The sequence below is a fragment of the Zea mays genome, chromosome 8 (genome assembly GCF_902167145.1).
Source record: "Zea mays cultivar B73 chromosome 8, Zm-B73-REFERENCE-NAM-5.0, whole genome shotgun sequence".
NCBI lineage: Eukaryota > Viridiplantae > Streptophyta > Magnoliopsida > Poales > Poaceae > Zea > Zea mays.
The window spans coordinates 126,287,218-126,308,477 of NC_050103.1; the positions used below are offsets into that span (position 1 = coordinate 126,287,218).

General features: G+C 43.9%; 2 protein-coding genes across 2 annotated transcripts; both read right to left on the reverse strand.

The window, feature by feature from the left end:
- Positions 1-12,640: 12,640 nt before the first annotated feature.
- Positions 12,641-14,781, reverse strand: LOC103635843 (CBL-interacting protein kinase 19). Its single transcript, XM_008658222.3, has one exon. It carries the CDS (start codon positions 14,536-14,538, stop codon positions 13,009-13,011), a length of 1,530 nt encoding a protein of 509 aa, XP_008656444.1. The 5' UTR covers positions 14,539-14,781; the 3' UTR covers positions 12,641-13,008.
- Positions 14,782-16,644: 1,863 nt separating this feature from the next.
- LOC100274493 (uncharacterized) lies at positions 16,645-20,791 on the reverse strand. The gene is made up of 10 exons (NM_001365847.1): positions 20,330-20,791; positions 19,123-19,209; positions 18,876-18,965; positions 18,535-18,626; positions 18,031-18,091; positions 17,770-17,859; positions 17,548-17,610; positions 17,285-17,373; positions 17,021-17,113; positions 16,645-16,939 (listed from the first exon to the last, which is right to left on the reverse strand). Exons 1-10 carry the CDS (start codon positions 20,657-20,659, stop codon positions 16,906-16,908), a joined length of 1,029 nt encoding a protein of 342 aa, NP_001352776.1. The 5' UTR covers positions 20,660-20,791; the 3' UTR covers positions 16,645-16,905.
- Positions 20,792-21,260: the final 469 nt, after the last annotated feature.

Consider the following 21,260-nt stretch of genomic DNA (forward strand, 5'->3'; position numbering starts at 1 on the left):
ATTTATTTATATAACTGAAATTTCTTCATAGCCTGTCAATTATGAAATTACTTCATAAAGCTGTATTTTTGGTCCCTGTATGGTTGTTGCATTTCGAATTGACAGGCTATACTATTATTTTAGCCAAAAATAAGTAGGAAGATAATAGATTAATCTTGCTTAATCAGAGTTGTAGTCGGACAAACCATTTAATCGGAGTTGTAGCTTGCTAGTCAATGAATATGTTGAGTGTTCAGTTTGCATTCAAGCTTGTTCTATGTCAGCTCGTGAGTTCAGTTTGCATTCGAGGCTTTGGTGTGTGTTCAGTTAGGTTTGAGGGTGATGCAGGGCCTTTGGCCTATCAATGACCGGTTCTGTGTCAGTTTGTATTTGGATCATATCTTCTGGATGTTCATATTTTATATATCATGAGATTGAAGATAAATGTTTGCAAATGCACATGGAGGTTGAAGACAAGGATAGAGCAAACGTCAATGCACTCCTCAACCAAATGCAGAACGGAGCGGCTCTCCTCTAATACGCTCTCCAACCAAACAAAAAACGGAGTGTCTCCATTCTGCTTACCAAACATGGAATAGAGTGATTCCGTTCTCAGAAATTAGAAGGAAGCTATTCCATTCTAGTTGGCTCCCCAACCAAACACACCCTTAAAGAGAGGTCTTTGGGACTCCCCTTTCTCTCAATATATAAGGCATAACCACCTTTGTTTTCAAAGATAAAGAAATATATTTAATTTTTTTCATACTACTGCATCGATGTATGTATGTTTAGATAGAACACATCTTATATTAAGAGATAAGAATAAAAGTGATTACACCTTATAAACTGGTATAGATGGAGTATCAGTTTGTGACTCGAACCGGAGTCATGGCTAGCGCGCCCTCCGAGGAAACTTTTAGTAGCGGTTGGAGTCATCATTCGGTACTAGTCAATTAGAAATGGAGTGGATGGTGTCTCTACAGTTGAAGCTATTGTCCTAGCCCCTGCCACTGCGTGGTTCATGCGATTGTTGTAGCATCACACAAACTGATTGGACACAAAGTTCCTCATCCTTAAGGCACTCAACGTGCTTGTCTGAAAATTGACAAATAGGATAAAGTGAACAAAGCGAATGAAGGGCTAGCCGAACAGGTGCCACAACCTGAGACAAGGCCATGGTGGGTGCACCAGACTTCTCAGTCTTAGCCCAAGTATGATGGTCGATCTCAAGGGCCATGGTGGGGTCTCATAAGTTAGTGATTCGATGATCGTCAAGACCTTTACCTCCTATAGTAACTTGAGCGCTCTCATAATTGTCATTGGGTAACATTATCTTGTTTACGTATCTTATTCACAAATGACAGGAAGCGAGAAAACACAGAATCAATGGTTCTCCAGTCAACTGAACAAAGTTCTCATACTCTTATCAGTAAGTCTCAAAGAGTATGGCTTTAACATGATCATTGTCATCGTGAAATTTCTCTAGGGTAGTCCAGATCGTCTCACTCTATCAAAACTCAGAAAGTGAGAGGCATGAGAACAAAACATTACGAGCTCTATTGTTCGCATTATGGCTTTCCACTTAAAAGGGAGTAGCTCAAACATTCAGGGCCACATAGGTATCACCGAGACAAAATTTCTAGACCTAAAAGTCATTGCTCTAAATATATACCAATGTGTGAATCTTCTAATACGGGTAATTTGACCCATCGAAGAATGATGGTTACCAAAATCACATTCCATATCACCGAGACAAAATTTCTAGACCTAAAAGTCAATGCTCAGATCAAGAACTTGCTAAGCTACATTGATCTGTAACTCGCCCTTTGAAAGTCGCCTAGAGAGGGGGGTGAATAGGCAAATCTGAAATTTATAAACTTTAAGCACAACTACAAGCCGGGGTTAGCATTAGAAATATAAACGAGTCCAAAAGAGAGGGCAAAAACAAATCACAAGCAAATAAGGCGGATGACACGGTGATTTGTTTTACCGAGGTTCGGTTCTTGCAAACCTACTCCCCGTTGAGGTGGTCACAAAGACCGGGTCTCTTTCAACCCTTTCCCTCTCTCAAACGGTCACTTATACCGAGTGAGCTTCTCTTCTCAATCAATTGGGACACTTAGTCCCCACAAGGACCACCACACAATTGGTGTCTCTTGCTTTGATTACAAAAACTTGAGAACAAGAATAGAGGAAGAAGAAATGTGATCCAAGCGCAAGAGCTCAAAAGAACACGGCAAAACTCTCTCTTCTAGTTACTAATTGCTTTGAGTGTAATTGAGACTGGAGAGATTTTGATTCAATCTATTTGTGTCTTGTATTGAATGCACTAGCTCTTGTATTGAATGTGTTGGCTAAAAACTTGGATGCATTGAAGTGTTGGTGGTTGGGGGTATTTATAGCCCCAACCACCAAAGTGGTCGTTGGGGAAGGCTGCTGTCGAATGGTGCACCGGACAGTCCGGTGCGCCAGCCACGTCACCCAACCGTTAGGGTTCGACCGTTGGAGCTCTGACATGTGGGGCCACCGGACAGTCCGGTGGTGCACCGGGCAGTCACTGTTCACTGTCCGGTGTGCCTTCTAGCGCCTGCTCTGACTCTGCGCGCGCAGTCGCGCACTATTCACTATTGCTTTTGCAGACGACCGTTGGTGCAGTTAGCCGTTGCTCCGCTGGCACATCGGACAGTCCGGTGCTACACCGGACAGTCCGATGAATTATAGCGGAGTGGCTTCCCAAATTTCCGAATATGGCAAGTTCGGAGTTGATCTCCCTAGTGCAACGGACACTGTCCGGTGGCACACCGGACAGTCCGGTGCGCCAGACCAGGGCTGCCTTCGGTTGTCTTTTGCTCTTTTTATTTAAACCCTTTCTTGGACTTTTTATTGGTTTGTTGTGAACCTTTGGCACCTGTAGAACTTATAATCTAGAGCAAACTAGTTAGTCCAATTATTTGTGTTGGGCAATTCAACCACCAAAATCATTTAGGAAAAGGTTTGACCCTATTTCCCTTTCAATCTCCCCCTTTTTGGTGATTGATGCCAACACAAACCAAAGCAAATATATAAGTGCAAAATTTAACTAGTTTGCATAAGGTAAGTGCAAAGGTTACTTGGAATTAAACCAATTTACATTTTGTAAGATATGCATGGATGCTTTCTTCATATTTAACATTTTGGACCACGCTTGCACCACTTGTTTTGTTTTTGCAAACTCTTTTGGAAATTCTTTTCTAAGTCTTTTTGCAAATAGTCAAAGGCAAATGAATAAGATTTCTAGAAGCATTTTCAAGATTTGAAATTTTCTCCCCCTGTTTCAAATGCTTTTCCTTTGACTAAACAAAACTCCCCCTCAATGAAATTCTTCTCTTAGTGTTCAAGAGGGTCTTAGATATTAATTTTGAAAGAGGTCATACCAATTTGAAGTTATATCAAAAATAAGATACCAATTGAAAAACTTCTTTAATACAAATTGAAAGAACACATTTTTTGAAATCGATGGTGGTGCGGTCCTTTTGCTTTGGGCTAATACTTTCTCCCCCTTTGGCATGAATCGCCAAAAACGGAGACTTGTGAGTGAAATATAAGCCCTTTTACTTTCTCTCCCCTTTGGCAAACAATATATGAGTGAAGATTATACCAAGGTGAAGAGCGATGTGGAGTGTCGGCGAAGGATAAATATTACGATGGAGTGGAGTGGAAGTCTTGTCTTCGCCGAAGAACTCCATTTCCCTTTCAATCTATGACTTAGCATGAAATACACTTGAAAACCACATTAGTCATAGCACATGAAAGAGAGATGATCAAAGGTATATAAATGAGCTATGTGTGCAAGGTATCAATCAAAGTTTCTAGAATCAAGAATGTTTAGCTCATGCCTTAGTTTGGTAAAGGTTTTCTCATCTAGTGGTTTGGTAAAGATATCTGCTAATTGTTCTTTGGTGCTAACATAAGCAATCTCGATATCCCCTCTTTGTTGGTGATCCCTTAAAAAGTGATACCGAATGACTATATGCTTAGTGCGGCTATGATCAACGGGATTATCCGCCATGCGGATTGCACTCTCATTATCACATAGGAGAGGAACTTTGGTTAATTTGTAACCATAGTCCCTAAGGGTTTGCCTCATCCAAAGCAATTGCGCGCAACAATGGCCTGCGACAATGTACTCGGCTTCGGCGGTAGAAAGAGATACAGAATTTTGTTTCTTAGAAGCCCAAGACACCAGAGATCTTCCCAAGAACTGACATGTCCCTGATGTGCTCTTTCTATCAATTTTACACCCTGCCCAATCAGCATCTGAATAACCTATTAAATCAAAAGTGGATCCCTTGGGGTACCAAAGGCCAAACTTAGGAGTATGAACTAAATATCTCAAGATTCGTTTCACGGCCCTGAGGTGAACTTTCTTAGGATCGGCTTGGAATCTTGCACACATGCATACGGAAAGCATAATATCCGGTCGAGATGCACATAAATAGAGTAAAGATCCTATCATCGACCGGTATACCTTTTGATCTACGGATTTACCTCCCGTGTCGAGGTCGAGATGCCCATTGGTTCCCATGGGTGTCTTGATGGGCTTGGCATCCTTCATCCCAAACTTAGTGAGTATGTCTTGAATGTACTTCGTTTGGCTGATGAAGGTGCCCTCTTGGAGTTGCTTGACTTGAAATCCTAAGAAATACTTCAACTCCCCCATCATAGACATCTCGAATTTTTGAACCATAATCCTACTAAACTCTTCACAAGTAGATTTGTTAGTAGACCCAAATATGATATCATCAACATAAATTTGGCATACAAACAAATCATTTTCAATTGTTTTAGTAAAGAGAGTAGGATCGGCTTTTCCGACTTCGAAGCCATTAGCGATAAGAAAATCTCTTAGGCATTCATACCATGCTCTTGGGGCTTGCTTGAGCCCATAAAGCGCCTTAGAGAGTTTATAGACATGGTTAGGGTACTCACTATATTCAAAGCCGGGAGGTTGCTCAACATAAACCTCCTCCTTGATTGGTCCATTGAGGAAGGCACTCTTCACGTCCATTTGATAAAGCTTGAAGCCATGGTAAGTAGCATAGGCAAGTAATATACGAATGGACTCAAGCCTAGCTACGGGTGTATAGGTTTCATCGAAATCCAAACCTTCGACTTGTGAATATCCCTTGGCCATAAGTCGGGCTTTGTTCCTTGTCACCACACCATGCTCATCTTGTTTGTTGCGGAAGACCCACTTGGTTCCTACAACATTTTGGTTAGGACGTGGAACTAAATGACATACCTCATTCCTAGTGAAGTTGTTGAGTTTCTCTTGCATTGCCAACACCCAGTCTGAATCCCTTAATGCGTCTTCCACCTTGTATGGCTCAATAGAAGACACAAAGGAGTAATGTTCACAAAAATGAGCAACACGAGATCAAGTGGTTACCCCCCTTTGAATATCGCCGAGGATAGTGTTCACGGGGTGATCTCGTTGTATTGCTTGGTGGACTCTTGGGTGTGGCGGTCTTGGGCCCTCATCATCTTCCTTGTCTTGATCATTAGCATCTCCCCCTTGATCATTGTCCTCCTCTTGAGGTGGCTCCTCTTGATCTTCATTTTCATCATCTTGAGCTTGATCCTCATCTTGAGTTGGTGGAGATGCTTGCATGGAGGAAGATGGTTGATCTTGTGCTTGTGGAGGTTCTTTGGATTCCTTAGGACACACATCCCCAATGGACATGTTCCTTAGCGCGACGCATGGAGCCTCTTCATCATCTAGCTCATCAAGATCAACTTGCTCTACTTGAGAGCCGTTAGTCTCATCAAACACAATGTCACAAGAAACTTCAACTAGTCCAGTGGACTTGTTAAAGACTCTATATGTCCTTGTGTTTGAGTCATAACCAAGTAAAAAGCCTTCTACAGCCTTAGGAGCAAATTTAGATTTTCTACCTCTTTTAACAAGAATAAAATATTTGCTACCAAAGACTCTAAAATATGAAACATTGGGCTTTTTACCGGTTAGGAGTTCATATGATGTCTTCTTGAGGATTCGGTGAAGGTAGAGATGGTTGACGGCGTAGCAAGCGGTGTTGATTGCTTCCGCCCAAAACCGATCTGAAGTCTTGTACTCATCAAGCATGGTCCTCTCCATGTCAAGTAGAGTTCTATTCTTCCTCTCCACTACACCATTTTGTTGTGGAGTGTAGGGAGAAGAAAACTCATGCTTGATGCCCTCATCCTCAAGAAAGCCTTCAATTTGAGAGTTCTTGAACTCCGTCCCGTTGTCGCTTCTTATTTTCTTGATCCTTAAACCAAACTCGTTTTGAGCTCGTCTTAAGAATCCCTTTAGGGTCTCTTGGGTTTGTGATTTTTCCTGCAAAAAGAACACCCAAGTGAAGCGAGAATAATCATACACAATAACTAGACAGTACTTGCTCCCACCGATGCTTATGTAAGCTATCGGGCCGAATAGGTCCATGTGGAGTAGCTCAAGTGGCCTGTCAGTTGTCATGATGTTCTTGTGTGGATGATGAACACCAACTTGCTTCCCTGCTTGACATGCGCTACAAATCCTGTCTTTCTCAAAATGAACATTTGTTAGTCCCAAAATGTGCTCTCCCTTTAGAAGCTTATGAAGATTCTTCATCCCAACGTGGGCTAGTCGGCGATGCCAGAGCCAACCCATGTTAGTTTTAGCAATTAAGCAAGTGTCAAGTTCAGCTCTATTAAAATCAACTAAGTATAGCTGACCCTCTAACACTCCCTTAAATGCTACTGAATCATCACTTCTTCTAAAGACAGTAACACCTATATCCGTAAAAAGACAATTGTAGCCCATTTTACATAATTGAGAATCTAAAAGCAAGTTATAGTCTAAAGAATCTACAAGAAAAACATTGGAAATAGAATGGTCAGGTGATATAGCAATTTTACCAAGTCCTTTGACCAAACCTTGATTTCCATCCCCTAATGTGATAGCTCTTTGGGGATCATGGTTTTTCTCGTAGGAGGAGAACATCCTTTTCTCCCCAGTCATGTGGTTTGTGCACCCGCTATCAATTATCCAACTTGAGCCCCCGGATGCATAAACCTACAAAACAAATTTAGGCCTTGTTCTTAGGTACCCAAACGGTCTTGGGTCCTTTCACATTAGAAACAAGCACCTTGGGTACCCAAACACAAGTTTTTGATCCCTTGTGTTTGGCCCCAACATATTTGGCAACTACTTTGCCTGATTTGTTAGTGAGCACATAAGAAGCATCAAAAGTCTTAAATGAAATATTAGGTTCATTTGATGCTATAGGAGATTTCTTTTTAGGCAATTTAACATGGGTTGATTGCCTAGAGCTAGATGCCTCACTCTTATACATAAAAGCATGATTAGAGCCAGAGTGAGACTTCCTAGAGTGAATTCTCCTAATTTTGTCCTCGGGATAACCGGCGGGGCATAAAATGTAACCCTCGTTATCCTGAGCCATGGGAGCTTTGCCCTTAACAAAGTTAGATAATTTCTTAGGGGCATTAAGCTTGACATTGTCTCCCTGTTGGAAGCCAATGTCATCCTTAATCCCAGGGCGTCTCCCATTATAGAGCATGCTTCTAGCAAATTTAAATTTTTCATTTTCTAAGTCATGCTCATTAATCTTAGCACTAAGTTGAGCTATGTGATCATTTTGTTGTTTAATTAAAGCTAAGTGATCATGAATAGCATCAACATTAATATCTCTACATCTAGTGCAAATGGTAACATGCTCAATGGTAGATGTAGAGGGTTTGCAAACATTTAGTTCATCAATCTTAGCATGTAAAATAACATTCTCATTCTTAAGATTGGAAATAAAAATATTGCAAACATCTAAATCTTTAGCCTTAGCAATTAATTTTTCATTCTCAATTTTAAGGCTAGAGAGAGATGTATTCAACTTGTCAATCTTAGCAATTAAACTAACATTATCATTTCTAAGATTAACAATTGAATCATCACAAACATCTAACTTCTCAACCTTAGCAATTAATTTAGCATTTTCATTTCTAAGGTTAGAAATAGTATCATAGCAAGTGCTTAGCTCACTAGTTAATTTTTCACATTTTTCTACTTCCTGAGCATAAGCATTTTGAACCTTAACATGCTTCTTATTTTCTTTAATTAGGAAGTCCTCTTGGCTATCCAAGAGTTCATCCTTCTCATGAATGGCTCCTATCAATTCATTTAATTTCTCCTTTTGTTGCATGTTGAGATTGGCAAAAAGGGCAAGTAAATTATCCTCATCATCACTAGAGTTATCCTCGTCACTAGATGTTGCATATTTAGTGGAGGCTCTAGATTTTACCTTCTTTTTGCCATCCTTTGCCATGAGACATTTGTGGCCGACGTTGGGGAAGAGAAGACCCTTGTTGACGGTGATGTTTGCGGCGTCCTCGTCGGAGGAGGAGTCGGTGGAGCTCTCGTCGGAGTCCCACTCCCGGCAAACATGGGCATCGCCGCCCTTCTTCTTGTAATACTTCTTCTTTTCTCTCCTCTTTCCCTTCTTGTCGTCGCCCCTGTCACTATCACTAGATAATGGACATTTAGCAATGAAATGACCGGGCTTACCACACCTGTAGCAAACTTTCTTGGAGCGGGGCTTGTAATCCTTCCCCCTCCTTTGCTTGAGAATTTGGCGAAAGCTTTTGATGATTAGCGCCATCTCCTCGTTGTCGAGCTTGGAGGCGTCGATGGGGAGCCTATTTGACGTAGACTCTTCTTTCTTCTCGTCCGTCGCTTTGAATGCGACGGGTTGCACCTCGGGTGTGGAGGTGGCGCCTCGCTCGATGATTTGTTTGGAGCCTTTGATCATCAACTCAAAGCTCACAAACTTCCCTATAACCTCCTCGGGAGACATTAGCTTGTATCTAGGATCACCACGAATTAATTGAACTTGTGTAGGGTTAAGAAAAACGAGTGATCTTAGAATAACCTTGATGATTTCATGGTCATCCCATTTGGTGCTCCTGAGGTTGCGCACTTGGTTCACCAAGGTCTTGAGCCGGTTGTACATAGCTTGTGCTTCCTCTCCTTAGTGAAACATGAATCGACCGAGCTCCCCCTCGATCATTTCCCACTTGGTGATCTTGGTCACCTTGTCTCCTTCGTGCGCGGTCTTGAGTACGTCTCAAATCTCTTTGGCACTCTTCAACCCTTGCACCATATTATACTCCTCTCGACTTAGAGAGGCGAGGAGTATAGTAGTGGCTTAGGAGTTGAAGTGCCAGATTTGGGCTACCTCGTCCGAGTCATAGCCTTCATCCCCCACGGATGGTTCCTGCGCTCCAAATTCAACAATGTCCCAAATGCTAGCGTGGAGTGAGGTTAGATGGTGCCTCATTTTATCACTCCACATACTATAATCTTCATTTTCAAAAACCGGTGGTTTGCCTAGTGGGATGGAAAGTAAAGGAGTGTGTTTGGAAATGCGAGGATAGCGTAAGGGGATTTTACTAAACTTCTTGCGCTCATGGCGTTTAGAAGTGACGGACGGCGTGTCGGAGCCGGAGGTGGAAGGCGACGAAAAATCGATCTCATAGTAGACCACTTTCTTCATTTTCTTCTTCTTGTCGCCACTCCGGTGGGACTTGACGCGGGGAGGTGATTCCTCCCTTTTCTTGTTGCCGGACTCCCCCGATGGAGCTTTCCCGTGGCTTGTAGCGGGCTTCTCGCCGGTCACCATCTCCTTCTTGGCGTGAGCTCCCGACATCACTTCAAGCGGTTAGGCTCTAATAAAGTACCGAGCTCTGATACCAATTGAAAGTCGCCTAGAGGGGGGTAAATAGGCAAATCTGAAATTTATAAACTTTAAGCACAACTACAAGCCGGGGTTAGCATTAGAAATATAAACGAGTCTGAAAGAGAGGGCGAAAACAAATCACAAGCAAATAAGGCGGATGACACGGTGATTTGTTTTACCGAGGTTCGGTTCTTGCAAACCTACTCCCCGTTGAGGTGGTCACAAAGACCGGGTCTCTTTCAACCCTTTCCCTCTCTCAAACGGTCACTTAGACCGAGTGAGCTTCTCTTCTCAATCAATTGGGACACTTAGTCCCCACAAGGACCACCACACAATTGGTGTCTCTTGCTTTGATTACAAAGAACTTGAGAACAAGAATAGAGGAAGAAGAAATGCGATCCAAGCGCAAGAGTTCAAAAGAACATGGCAAAACTCTCTCTTCTAGTTACTAATTGCTTTGAGTGTAATTGAGACTTGGAGAGATTTTGATTCAATCTATTTGTGTCTTATATTGAATGCACTAGCTCTTGTATTGAATGTGTTGGCTGAAAACTTGGATGCCTTGAAGTGTTGGTGGTTGGGGGTATTTATAGCCCCAACCAAAGGCTGCTGTCGAATGGCGCACCGGACAGTCCGGTGCGCCAGCCACGTCACCCAACCGTTAGGGTTCGACCGTTGGAGCTCTGACATGTGGGGCCACCGGACAGTCCGGTGGTGCACCGGACAGTCACTGTTCACTGTTCGGTGCGCCTTCTGGCGCCTGCTCTGACTCTACGCGTAGTCGCGCACTGTTCACTGTTGCTTTTGCAGACGACCGTTGGCGCAGTTAGCTATTGCTCCGCTGGCACACCGGACAGTCCGGTGCTACACCCACCGGACTGTCCGGTGAATTATAGCGGAGTGGCTTCCCAAATTCCCGAAGGTGGCAAGTTCGGAGTTGATCTCCCTGGTGCACCGGACACTGTCCGGTGGCACACCGGACAGTTTAGTGCGCCAGACCAGGGATGCCTTCGGTTGTCTTTTGCTCTTTTTATTTGAACCCTTTCTTGGACTTTTTATTGGCTTGTTGTGAACCTTTGGCACCTGTAGAACTTATAATCTAGAGCAAACTAGTTAGTCCAATTATTTGTGTTGGGCAATTCAACCACCAAAATCATTTAGGAAAAGGTTTGACCCTATTTCCCTTTCACTCTTTAAGAATCAAATAAGTGACCAGAGGGCGTGAATGGGAGCTAATAAAAAATTATGCTCAAGCGATCTTTGCTTAATGTCCAAAAGTTCAGCTCAAACCCCTATGGCACTGAAAGCACTCCAAAAGGTGCAAAACCAAGACCACCTCAACTGGTTGGATGGCTTAAGACAAGTACCTAAGAGAATTATGAAGCTATGAATAACAAACGAAGCTTAATTTGGACAGTGGAAATTCCACGAAGAGGCAAATAGAAAACTTCTCATGTCAATGCGACAGTACCGCCCCTCTAGCCGGTAGTGCTAGGCACACTACACGAAAGTGCTGCTCAATAAAAAATGTTTAGATTGGGATGAAACTTCACGAGCAGTGAGACAAAGAGAAATAAGATGGTCACAGAAGTTTGAGCACCAAAAGATCAAAACTAGAGAATTTGATCAGAAATCTAGAAATCAAATTAGGGTTTTCTCCCAATAGTACAATTCAATTAGTGAATTGTGCACAAGTTGAATGAACCCATATCAAAGGTCGCAACGATCCCAAGTGTGTTTCTAAAGTCTCTATCTAATCAAAGTTCAAGAATCCATACAAGATGACAAATCAAAAGAGCTCGAGGAGAGAAAAATAAAAACCAAGAACCAAAACTATTAGACTTGGATAGGGATTTACCATAGAGATGATGGTGCGGTTAAGGCCACACGTACTTCCCAAAATCACAACTACATAGATACATAAAGCTTAAAGCATCGAAGGATCTCCTAACAAAAGAAAAATAGATATTAAAAATAAAAGTTAGAGAGATAGTTGGTTGGTGCATCATTTCTTCCTTATTTATAGAGTTTTTATTTATATTTCTAAATACCTCTAGATACATATAGCTTATCCACATAGCCACAGAAAATGGACCAACTCTTATTATGATAATCTAGGCAGTCATGCTTCTTTCACGAAGTTGCTTTGCCCTAATACACCTTCGTGATGACTTTATGTGTTGTCTCTGATTCTCTGTAGAACTACATCGCCTAGATTTGACGTCAAACCTGCGAAACTGTCGTTGGGTGGTTTTGAGTCTTAACTACCAAACCTCTAGAGGTAGCGGGGGCGAAGCAAGGTTATTTCTAGTGCTGCAAATGCACCCCTAAAAACACAAATTCTATAGATTTGATTAAAAATTTTACCATATATGCACCTCTAGAAAAAAATTCTAATGCACCAATAAGGCCAAATGCACCCTCTTCATTTTTGCTCTAGCTTCAACAGTGGCAGGTAGCATAATATGCATCCCTCCGTCCTGGACATGTATGTCGGCGGTCTTCAACCGCATCATTAACACGATCCACTCTGTTACGTCCTCGTCTCTACTCTATTGGTGTCCCCATGTGCACCGTAGTTGGTCACCCGACTTCTCTAGCCCCTCAATCAAGACGCAACACTCGTCTTTCACTGCTCCCGTCTAGCAACATAAACATGCATGATCTTTATCTTCATCGTGGACCACTGCCTTTGAACTTTACAACTACACATAACTAGCCAGTAAACATGTTGTACATACTCACGCCCTAATTAATCCACCCCACTCAATCCAAAACTCTCCTTTGACAATTACTCATCACGACCTCGAAATATAAGGGCGCATCTTAACCTTGTGCAGCGCAATAACATTATTGTTATAACTTAAAGTTACACTCTTTAGTCTTATGTACACACCAAGGCCACTGTTCCCTCAAAAAATTTACGGATGACATTTGTACAAGCTGAATGTACATAAGTGCAGCACCGTTACATGGCTAAATAACATTAGAGTTATAGCTTTCATAATAATGCTGCAGTGAAATGGCCGCAACTTTTATTTAAACTTTAAGAACTAGAAAATTGACAATTGATATTAGCACACGACTACTATATATCACAAGACATTTTGGATTGCGGAAAGAATATTAACCAAAAAGTAACTAATAAGGAAAATCTATGAATGACATTTTCCTGCACAGATGCTTACGCTGAAGCAGAAAGGTGCAACCTCTCAATCCAAATTTCTTTTCCATAGTCCTTCCAAGCAAGAGCAAGAGTTACCTTCTAAGCTAATCAGTATCATGCAGAAGGTATATCCGGAACCGATGCTGTACGGTGCACGAGGTGCAGCATCCCAGGTTTCAACTCCCCCTCACAAAATTCCTCATATTCTTCCCTGTCACCTGCCTTCATCCTCACCTCCACCACCACAAGGCTTGGCGTGAGCTCAAACACTTCAGCCCCGATCGTCAGTGGACCCTTCTCGCCTTCTCTCGTGCCTTCCAGGCTCACCCGCCAATCCTTCCGCCGAACTGCAAAGCTCTTCACCTTGGCGATCTCCTCCAGTTTCGTTATGATCGTTTGCATGGGATGTGCCGAGACGAATCTCACTTCATTGCCTCGCTCCTCGAACAACCCCGACAGATTGAATCCCCTTGAGAACGAGATGATATCGAACGCGTTTAGACTTACCGGCCGTGGGAGAGATCCGACAGGCCGTCTCCTCTCCTCTGATGACAATGTGGCTGGGCAGGACGCTACGGAGGAGTCTGACTCCCAGCCAGAATCATCGCCGTCGTCCTCTTTCTGTGGTGGTGGTGGTGGCGGGGGAGGGGGAGGTGGGGGTGGAGGCTCACTGTCACTGGGCCCCAGTTCTTCCAGCGCCTCAGCCTCACTGTCTGCCAAGCTGTGCACTTGGTCATCCTCGACGTAGAACCTGACCGGCCGGAACCCTTTCTTAAACCACCTGCTCTCAATTATCTGAGCCACCGTGATCCTGGTCTCCGGGTTCGTGTCAAGGAGCTGATTCATTAGACAGCTAAGATCCTTGGAAAACCATCTCGGGCACCGGAATTCCCCCCTGTAGATCTTACGGTACATCGCCATGAGGTTCTGGTCGTGGAAAGGGAGGTAGCCAGCCATGAGCACGAACAGGATGACACCGCACGACCATATGTCCGCCTTGGCGCCGTCGTAGCCGCGGCGCGCGAGCACCTCCGGAGCGACGTATGACGGCGTGCCACAGAAGGTGTGGAGGAGGCCGTCGGGGTGGAACTGGTCGGCGACCGCCGAGAGGCCGAAGTCGGAGACCTTGAGGTCGCCGCGCTCGTCGACGAGGAGATTCTCGGGCTTGAGGTCGCGGTGGAAGACGCCGCGGGCGTGGCAGAAGCCGACGGCGGAGATGAGCTGCTGGAAGTACCTGCGCGCGGTGTCCTCCTTGAGGCGGCCCTTGGCGACGCGCGCGAAGAGCTCCCCGCCGCGGACGAACTCCATGACGAAGTAGATCTTGGACCTGGTGGCCATGACCTCGAAGAGGCGGACGATGTTGGGGTGGCGCACGCGGCGGAGGATGGCGATCTCGCGCTTGATGTGCGGGACGAGGCCGTTGCGCAGGGCCTTCTCCTTGTCGAGCACCTTGATGGCGACGGTCTCGCCGGTGTCGTCGGCGTGGCGGGCGTGGTACACCTTGGCGAAGGTGCCGTGGCCGAGCAGGCGGCCCAGCTCGTAGCGCCCCAGCAGGAGGCCCCCGCGCTTGGCGGGCCCCGAGGAGGAGGCCGGCCGCCGGGGCTGCGGTGACGCGTCCCACGACGGCGGCGGGGTGGCGGCCATCAGGTAGAGGAGGAGGTCAGGCGCGCGGAGAAACGGAGCGGAAGGCAGAATGGCCGATTAGGTGGTGGTGGTAGCGAGGGCACCGGAGCGCGCGGGAGGAAGGTGATGGGTGGCCGGCCGGCATTGGAGGGGGCAACAGCCCGGATACTGCCTGTTTATTTTGCTCCGCGGCTCTGGCTGTTTACCTGCCCTACTCAAGTCAAACTTGGGCCAGAAATAAATTGATAGATGCAACTCCAGAGGTTGTATCTGCAAGTGTACCATCATATAGAGTATTTCCACGGTATATTTGTAGTAATTGTAAAGAACGGTGTCATAGTTTATGGGTGAGATATGGGTTTGGAGGTTTTTTGACATGCCTAAAAATATCTTCTAAGGGCTAGTTTGGGAACCTCAATTTTTTAAGAGTTTTCTATTTTTTATAGGAAAATGAACTAATTTTCCTTTAGAAATTAGAGATCTCTTGGGAAATTGGGATTTACAAACTGGCCCTAAATATAATGTTCAGGGCTGCTTGTCGGTGGAATAATTGCAAATGAACCGTGTGCATCCATTGGCTGAAAAAAATGCAAGAAAAAGAGCTGGTAATACTATACCCATCCGGATAATAGACGGTCAGTATCATATACGTTAACGTGGAAACGTATACTATTTGCATTTCCAGCCGGGGTTGAAATGCAAAGAACCGAAGAAGCTAGGGATGGTTTTTATAAAAGAATACGGGCAACGAGAACGAGTCAACGACCGCAGCGTGCTACGTGCCCAGCGGTGACAGATGGCGTCCGGCGGTGCAGCCGAGAGCCGACATACGCGGAGCATTCTGGGCGGCACAGCACAGCCGAGGCCGGTGCACGTCACATCGGCATCTACGGAAGATTTCCGGGCGGGCTGGAGACTTCGGAGAGCAACGGGCACCGACCGCCGACGAGTTGACAAATTAGACTGGATCCAGTGTCAGCAGCTCGTATCAAGCTATAATCATTGTATAGAGTACGTTAACCTACATCCATATTAGCGTCATATTTTTTTTTGACGAACACTTATTTAAGAAGAAACATACCATTTCGTTTCAAAAAAATATATTGAGCACATAATTCAAACAAAGCAAAAACAAATTAAAACTATATAGTTCGTAAAAAATGACAGTACTACGACTTACCATTCTCATCCGTCTCTTCCGTATTTTCTTCTTAATCTAGTTTTAACTTGTTGATCATTTTTTCCACGACCAACATATATGGCCCTTCTTATGGCATCATATATGACGTCGAACACCTACGCGGCTGACGTAGAACCAGGCTCTCGTAGTGTAGGCGAGCCCCATGGCGACATGCCGACCTCGAGGCAGAGCCCGAGCGCCAGGTAGCCGGCGACGCTGGAAGCAGGATGGCCGCGCAGGTTCTTCCATCGTGGAAGAGCGAGACCGAAGATAGAATGAACACTCAGTCTATACTGAATGAGAAGGGCAATGCGGTCAATCCGCGACTTGTAATCGTCGAGGCATCGGTATTAGAGGGGATAGCGTGTCTTGGTGTCATTTTTGAAAGAGTACGCATCACGTCTCTAAATATATCGTTAGAGTATCTCCAACCATATCTTAAATTAGTGCATTAAATTTAAATATAAAGCTCTACGCACAAAAAATCACTCGAGCAATGTTTTGTTTTATAAAATTTAGTTAAAAATTATATAGCGCTTTCTCAAATATCTCAAATATACTACATTGTAGTATACTACCATATAATCTAGATTTAAGGTTTTATTGCTGGAACAACATATTTTTTTGTGTTCTAAATTCTATAAGTTATACTCCATTTTAAATTATAGAGCATTTTTTATGCAATTACGTCATTAGGAGTCCTATGAATATAAAACTCGAGTGACCTCTCCAAATTAAGCATTCCTCCGTATTTTCTATGTTTGTTGTGTTCTTCACTTCTTCTCGACCCTTGAGATCCGTAATTCGGCCGGCTAGGTAACACGGTGACGTTCTCGACGCAAGATGCTTGAGCCAAGCCATAGCGCCATAGCAAAGACGTCACTCCAAACAAATTGGATTCGATGGATTTCATGAATCAGGTCCAGGAACATTCGACCTTCACCTGATTTGGAGAAACTTTTAAATTCAGAAAATCTCCATACAAGTATTTTTTTTCAGTCTTACATTATCATTATTATTGCGCTGCTTATAGGCATTCTATAGAGCCACCCATACGGTGGAAAGGTTACTGCAATACAGGCAGTCCAACGAATCTATACAAATACAACTTCTGGTACCACGGGTAATACTAATGCACGGTTACACTACAATAGCAATGTAGTGCAGAACTACAGATTCCTGAAGACACTCAGGCGTTCAATCCAGTCTCAGGAGAAGATGTAGACCTCCTCAAACGATTTCCTACCAAAAATACACGCATTAGTCTAACTGAACAATGGATTGTACGTACATTTGTTAGGGGGTAAAGATACAGAGACTCACGATTTTTTCCCGGTAAATGTCGGACTGTAGTTGTAAATTAAGTTATCCAGCACTTTGTCGGCAGGAGGCCTGTTTGGAGACTTGCGTGCTTGGCTGTTCCACGACAAGGAAGGGTGAGCTAGGTAAACATGAACTCCATTTTTCTTTCACCACTCTTGCAAGTTTCATCAAAGCAAGGTCCTTTCTTGCATATGCTTAAACCAACATGATGTACTGCCAACTTGAATTGTATAATAATAGAGGTTAAAGCCTACAATAACAAACCTGATAAAATGATTGGCAAAATGTTGAGTAACCTGTACTGCATCTTCGCTGTGTGGGATCATTGGTTTCCTCCACTCAAAAATGGCTTTCTGCATCAAATGAGGACAGTTTTATTGTGGCATAAAGCCACTTGTATTTGGTGAGTGGCCACAATTTGATATGTTGTGAATATAACCTAGGAATAAATACAGTGCACAAGAGAAAAGGAAGAACCAATAAGAACACTAAATGTGGAACTCCTGAAACAGCTACAACTAAATTACCTCAGGATGCCATTGCGTGCAAGTGATTGGATAATTATTGGCTTGTACAGTTGAGACATAGACCTGATTTGACATACAAAAGAATGTTAATTTGTGCAGTGGAAGAATTTAAGAGTGTTAACCCAGATCACCTACTTTGGTTACAAAATTTCATCAAAGCTGTTACTAATCACATAACATCTTTTGGGTAGATTAGTAGATAGGAGCACAGGTGAGACATACCTTGCCGTTTTCATCAGGTGATGTAGTCAAGATTTTGAAGAAACTTGATAGTGCATCGTTCTCTCGATATCGCCTTGGTGATATACCATACTTCAACCAAATAACAAATCAGACAAGTTAGGGAACTTGAATTTGGTACTTTGGTTGTTCAGTATAAATATGCTATCAGAATCACCAGCCATAATATAGTTGAGCCCAGTGCAAGTGTGGTGTTGAAATTAAGAAAAGGACAAAGTAATCAGAACTAATGGCGGCACTTACTCTGTGATTTTGCATGACAAGACAGTTGGTGCTGACTTTCTTGATGAGGTCAGTGTCAAACCTATGAGCAATTGCAAGTCAGTAGTTACAACAAGTGGAATTCACGAAGGCCACAAGTAAAACAATAATTTTTAATATACTAACCACATCTTCCCATAAGAAATTTATTCCCAGTCATTCTTTAAATTAACCGCACTCTGCTGGAGTGCATGTGGTCTTGTAGTCCCCTGCCTTCTAGGGACCCATTGTAGATAATATTATGCCGTAGTAGTCATTTATGAATGCATAAATGTGTCAGCTTAAACCATATATTCTAAAGTTTCAGTTTTGGTAACACAGAATAAAAAGATAATATTCCACTGGAACCATCCTATGTTGCTTGCCTCATATCACCCTACAACAATTACTTGCCTCATATCACACTACAAGATAACTTGTCTAAATTCTAAAATGTCCCCATCAAGCAGTAGCAAAATAAAGATTTGCTTAGCATGAAGCAGACACCTTTGAAAAACTGAACCCTCCAAAGCATAGCTGGGAAACTGAAGAGTTGATGCTTGATCCTGGGCGTCAAATGCCTCCAAGATATTATTGTCCTAGCACAACGGCAAGAGAACAATTAGTGCCCACTTTTGGCAAAGCAAACAGGAAGGCTGCAGTACTTCACTCCAGTACCTAACCACAGGCAAGCAAATGATATTCTAACTTCAAACTAAGCATTACTCTTCCATTGTGTATAGTTTTATCGAGTTCACAATTGAGAATATTCAATAAGCTATCATATTATATTTTATATTTTAGTAGTTAAATTGGCAATATGGTAAACTTATGAGAAGTTAAATTACCTTGCTGACAATCATGCTTACAAGCTCAAAGCCAAGACATTGGGCAAACAAAGGAAATGGTTCACCTGCATCATTCTTGTCCAAAACATACTAAAACAAACAAACAAAAAAGAACTGTTAGTAAATCATGATTATTTGGTTCAATAACATAGAAAATCCAAGGTTGTGATACTCGAGTGTGGTCATACAATAATCAACATCATTATATCAATGCCATTTTCGAACAATGTTCACAATCACGTCGTACCTGAAATACTCTTTTTATCGTGTCAAAATATACACCTTCCTTCTCTGACCCACCAGTGAACAGCACTCCATTCAACAAACTCAATTTCTGCAGGGAAGAGCCAACAAGGTAATGTGTTAAACGCAGGGCCTCTACAAGCAATTGTTTGTGAGCCAGTGGCCAGTAGCTAGGGCTGGAAACGAGCCGAGCTCTTGGCTCGGCTCGCCCATTGCACGAGCTCAAGAATGAGGCTCAGCTCGCGAGCCGCTCTAATAAATATTATTGCATTATAAAATAATTAAAAATACATAAATGTGGAATATACAATCACCATTCAATATTATCAGTAATCCAAATTATGAAATGTCATAAATTCATCATCAAAAGCTAAGAAACAACCCTATTGTCCAATATCCATTGCTATTTTGTAGATTAATTAATTTCGCACAGCTCGCGAGCCGAGCCGCTCCAAGCTCGAGGCGGCTCGCGAGCCTCGAGCTTTTTTTCAGCCCTACCAGTAGCTAGTGTGGTGAGAAGTCGTGATTGAAAAGAAAGGAAGAATTGTCAGTAGCTTGGGGATCCTGATTCAGATCTAAAATATGAAATATACAAATACTTCTGAGTAAGAACCGTCAGTAGCTTGGGGACCCCCATTCAGATCTAAAATATACAAACACTCCTGAGTAGGTTGCTTACGCTTGAAACTGTTCACTCCAACAACTAACTCGAATTGTGATCGGTCATCCCATTAGCGGAAGTCTTCCCAGCCCTGACATGTTCGTCGAGCAATTTTGACACTTGGGAAATTGCCTAAATTATCAGGATCGGTACTACCATACGATCAGGGGCATCGGCTGAGTGAGATTCAGACCATCTCATTTCGAATTTCCCTCCCGAGAATTATTTTGAAATTTAACTGAACAATCAAGGACTGCTGTTGCAAAATACTACAGCGACCAGTGAGAATTGACCAGCGCTATGGTGGACCAAGAGCCGTATGCGGCACGGTACGTCCAGATCCCAATTCGGGAAATTGCGTATGCAAGCATGAAACGCGTAAAAATATGAAGTACGTTGTACTTGCGAACACATCGAAGAAGCTACTGTCCCTCTTGCAGGAACTCGACGACGCGTTGTCTATCCAGGACTGGAGTCCAGGACGCGACCGGGAAAAAGAGGAGAGGATAGAAAGCGGTAGAGGCGAGGCGAGCGTGTGAAGCACGCGAACCTCGAGGAGGCGGTCTTCGGGCTCGTTGTAGACGAGTGGGATGACGCGCGAGCCGGCGGCCTCGACGAACTTGACGTAGGAGGCGCCGATGTAGGAGGTCGCGGTGGTGTTGCTGATCCTGCCGCCCGCACCGTCCCCTGGGTGCGAGACGATGCCGATGACGGGGCGGTCGTACACGGCGGGGTCCGGCGGCGCGCAGGACAAGGGCCCCGCTCCCCCGCTCGTCGGCAGCCAGATGACCTCCGGCACCCCCGACGACGGCGGGGGCAGGAGGGCGGCCAAGAGGAGGAGAGGGAGGAGCAGTAGCAGATGGGGGCAGCGCGAGTCCATTGGCAACACTGCCGTGCGTCGCCCGCCTGCGTCTGTGCGTGCTGTCTGACGGACGCGAGACAGCGGGCGGTTTCGCTCCAGCCCTCACTAGGGACCACACGAAGTCACGAACATTTGCAAGCAACATTTGTTCTCTATCCTAGTTACTCACTTAAATTATAAACTAGGTACGTGACTATGCATGCTACGGTTTAATTTAAATAAGATAGTTATTCAAACATGTTCAAAATCTTTACAACAATATTAACTATAAAGATAAATTGATATATTTATCACCCTCCACCTATAGAAATAGCATTATAGTATGATTTATAAAAAAAAAACGAAACATACAAGCACATAGAACTTTCACGACATTATGGCTCACTGAGCGATCATTGAGGACACATGCCGTCCATCAAATTCACATGTCAGCCTCTTGAGCAGTGACAACCCGGTCTTGGTCTCCACATGCCGAGTGCTCTATGATGAACGCGGTGTCGGCCTCCCGCGCCTCGCACAGCTCGTGCAGCTCCTCCAGCATGTTCTCGTTGGGGCTCCTGGGCGAGGCCACCAGGAACCTCGCCTGCTTCTTGACGATCGATGGCGCCGGCGGCACTGT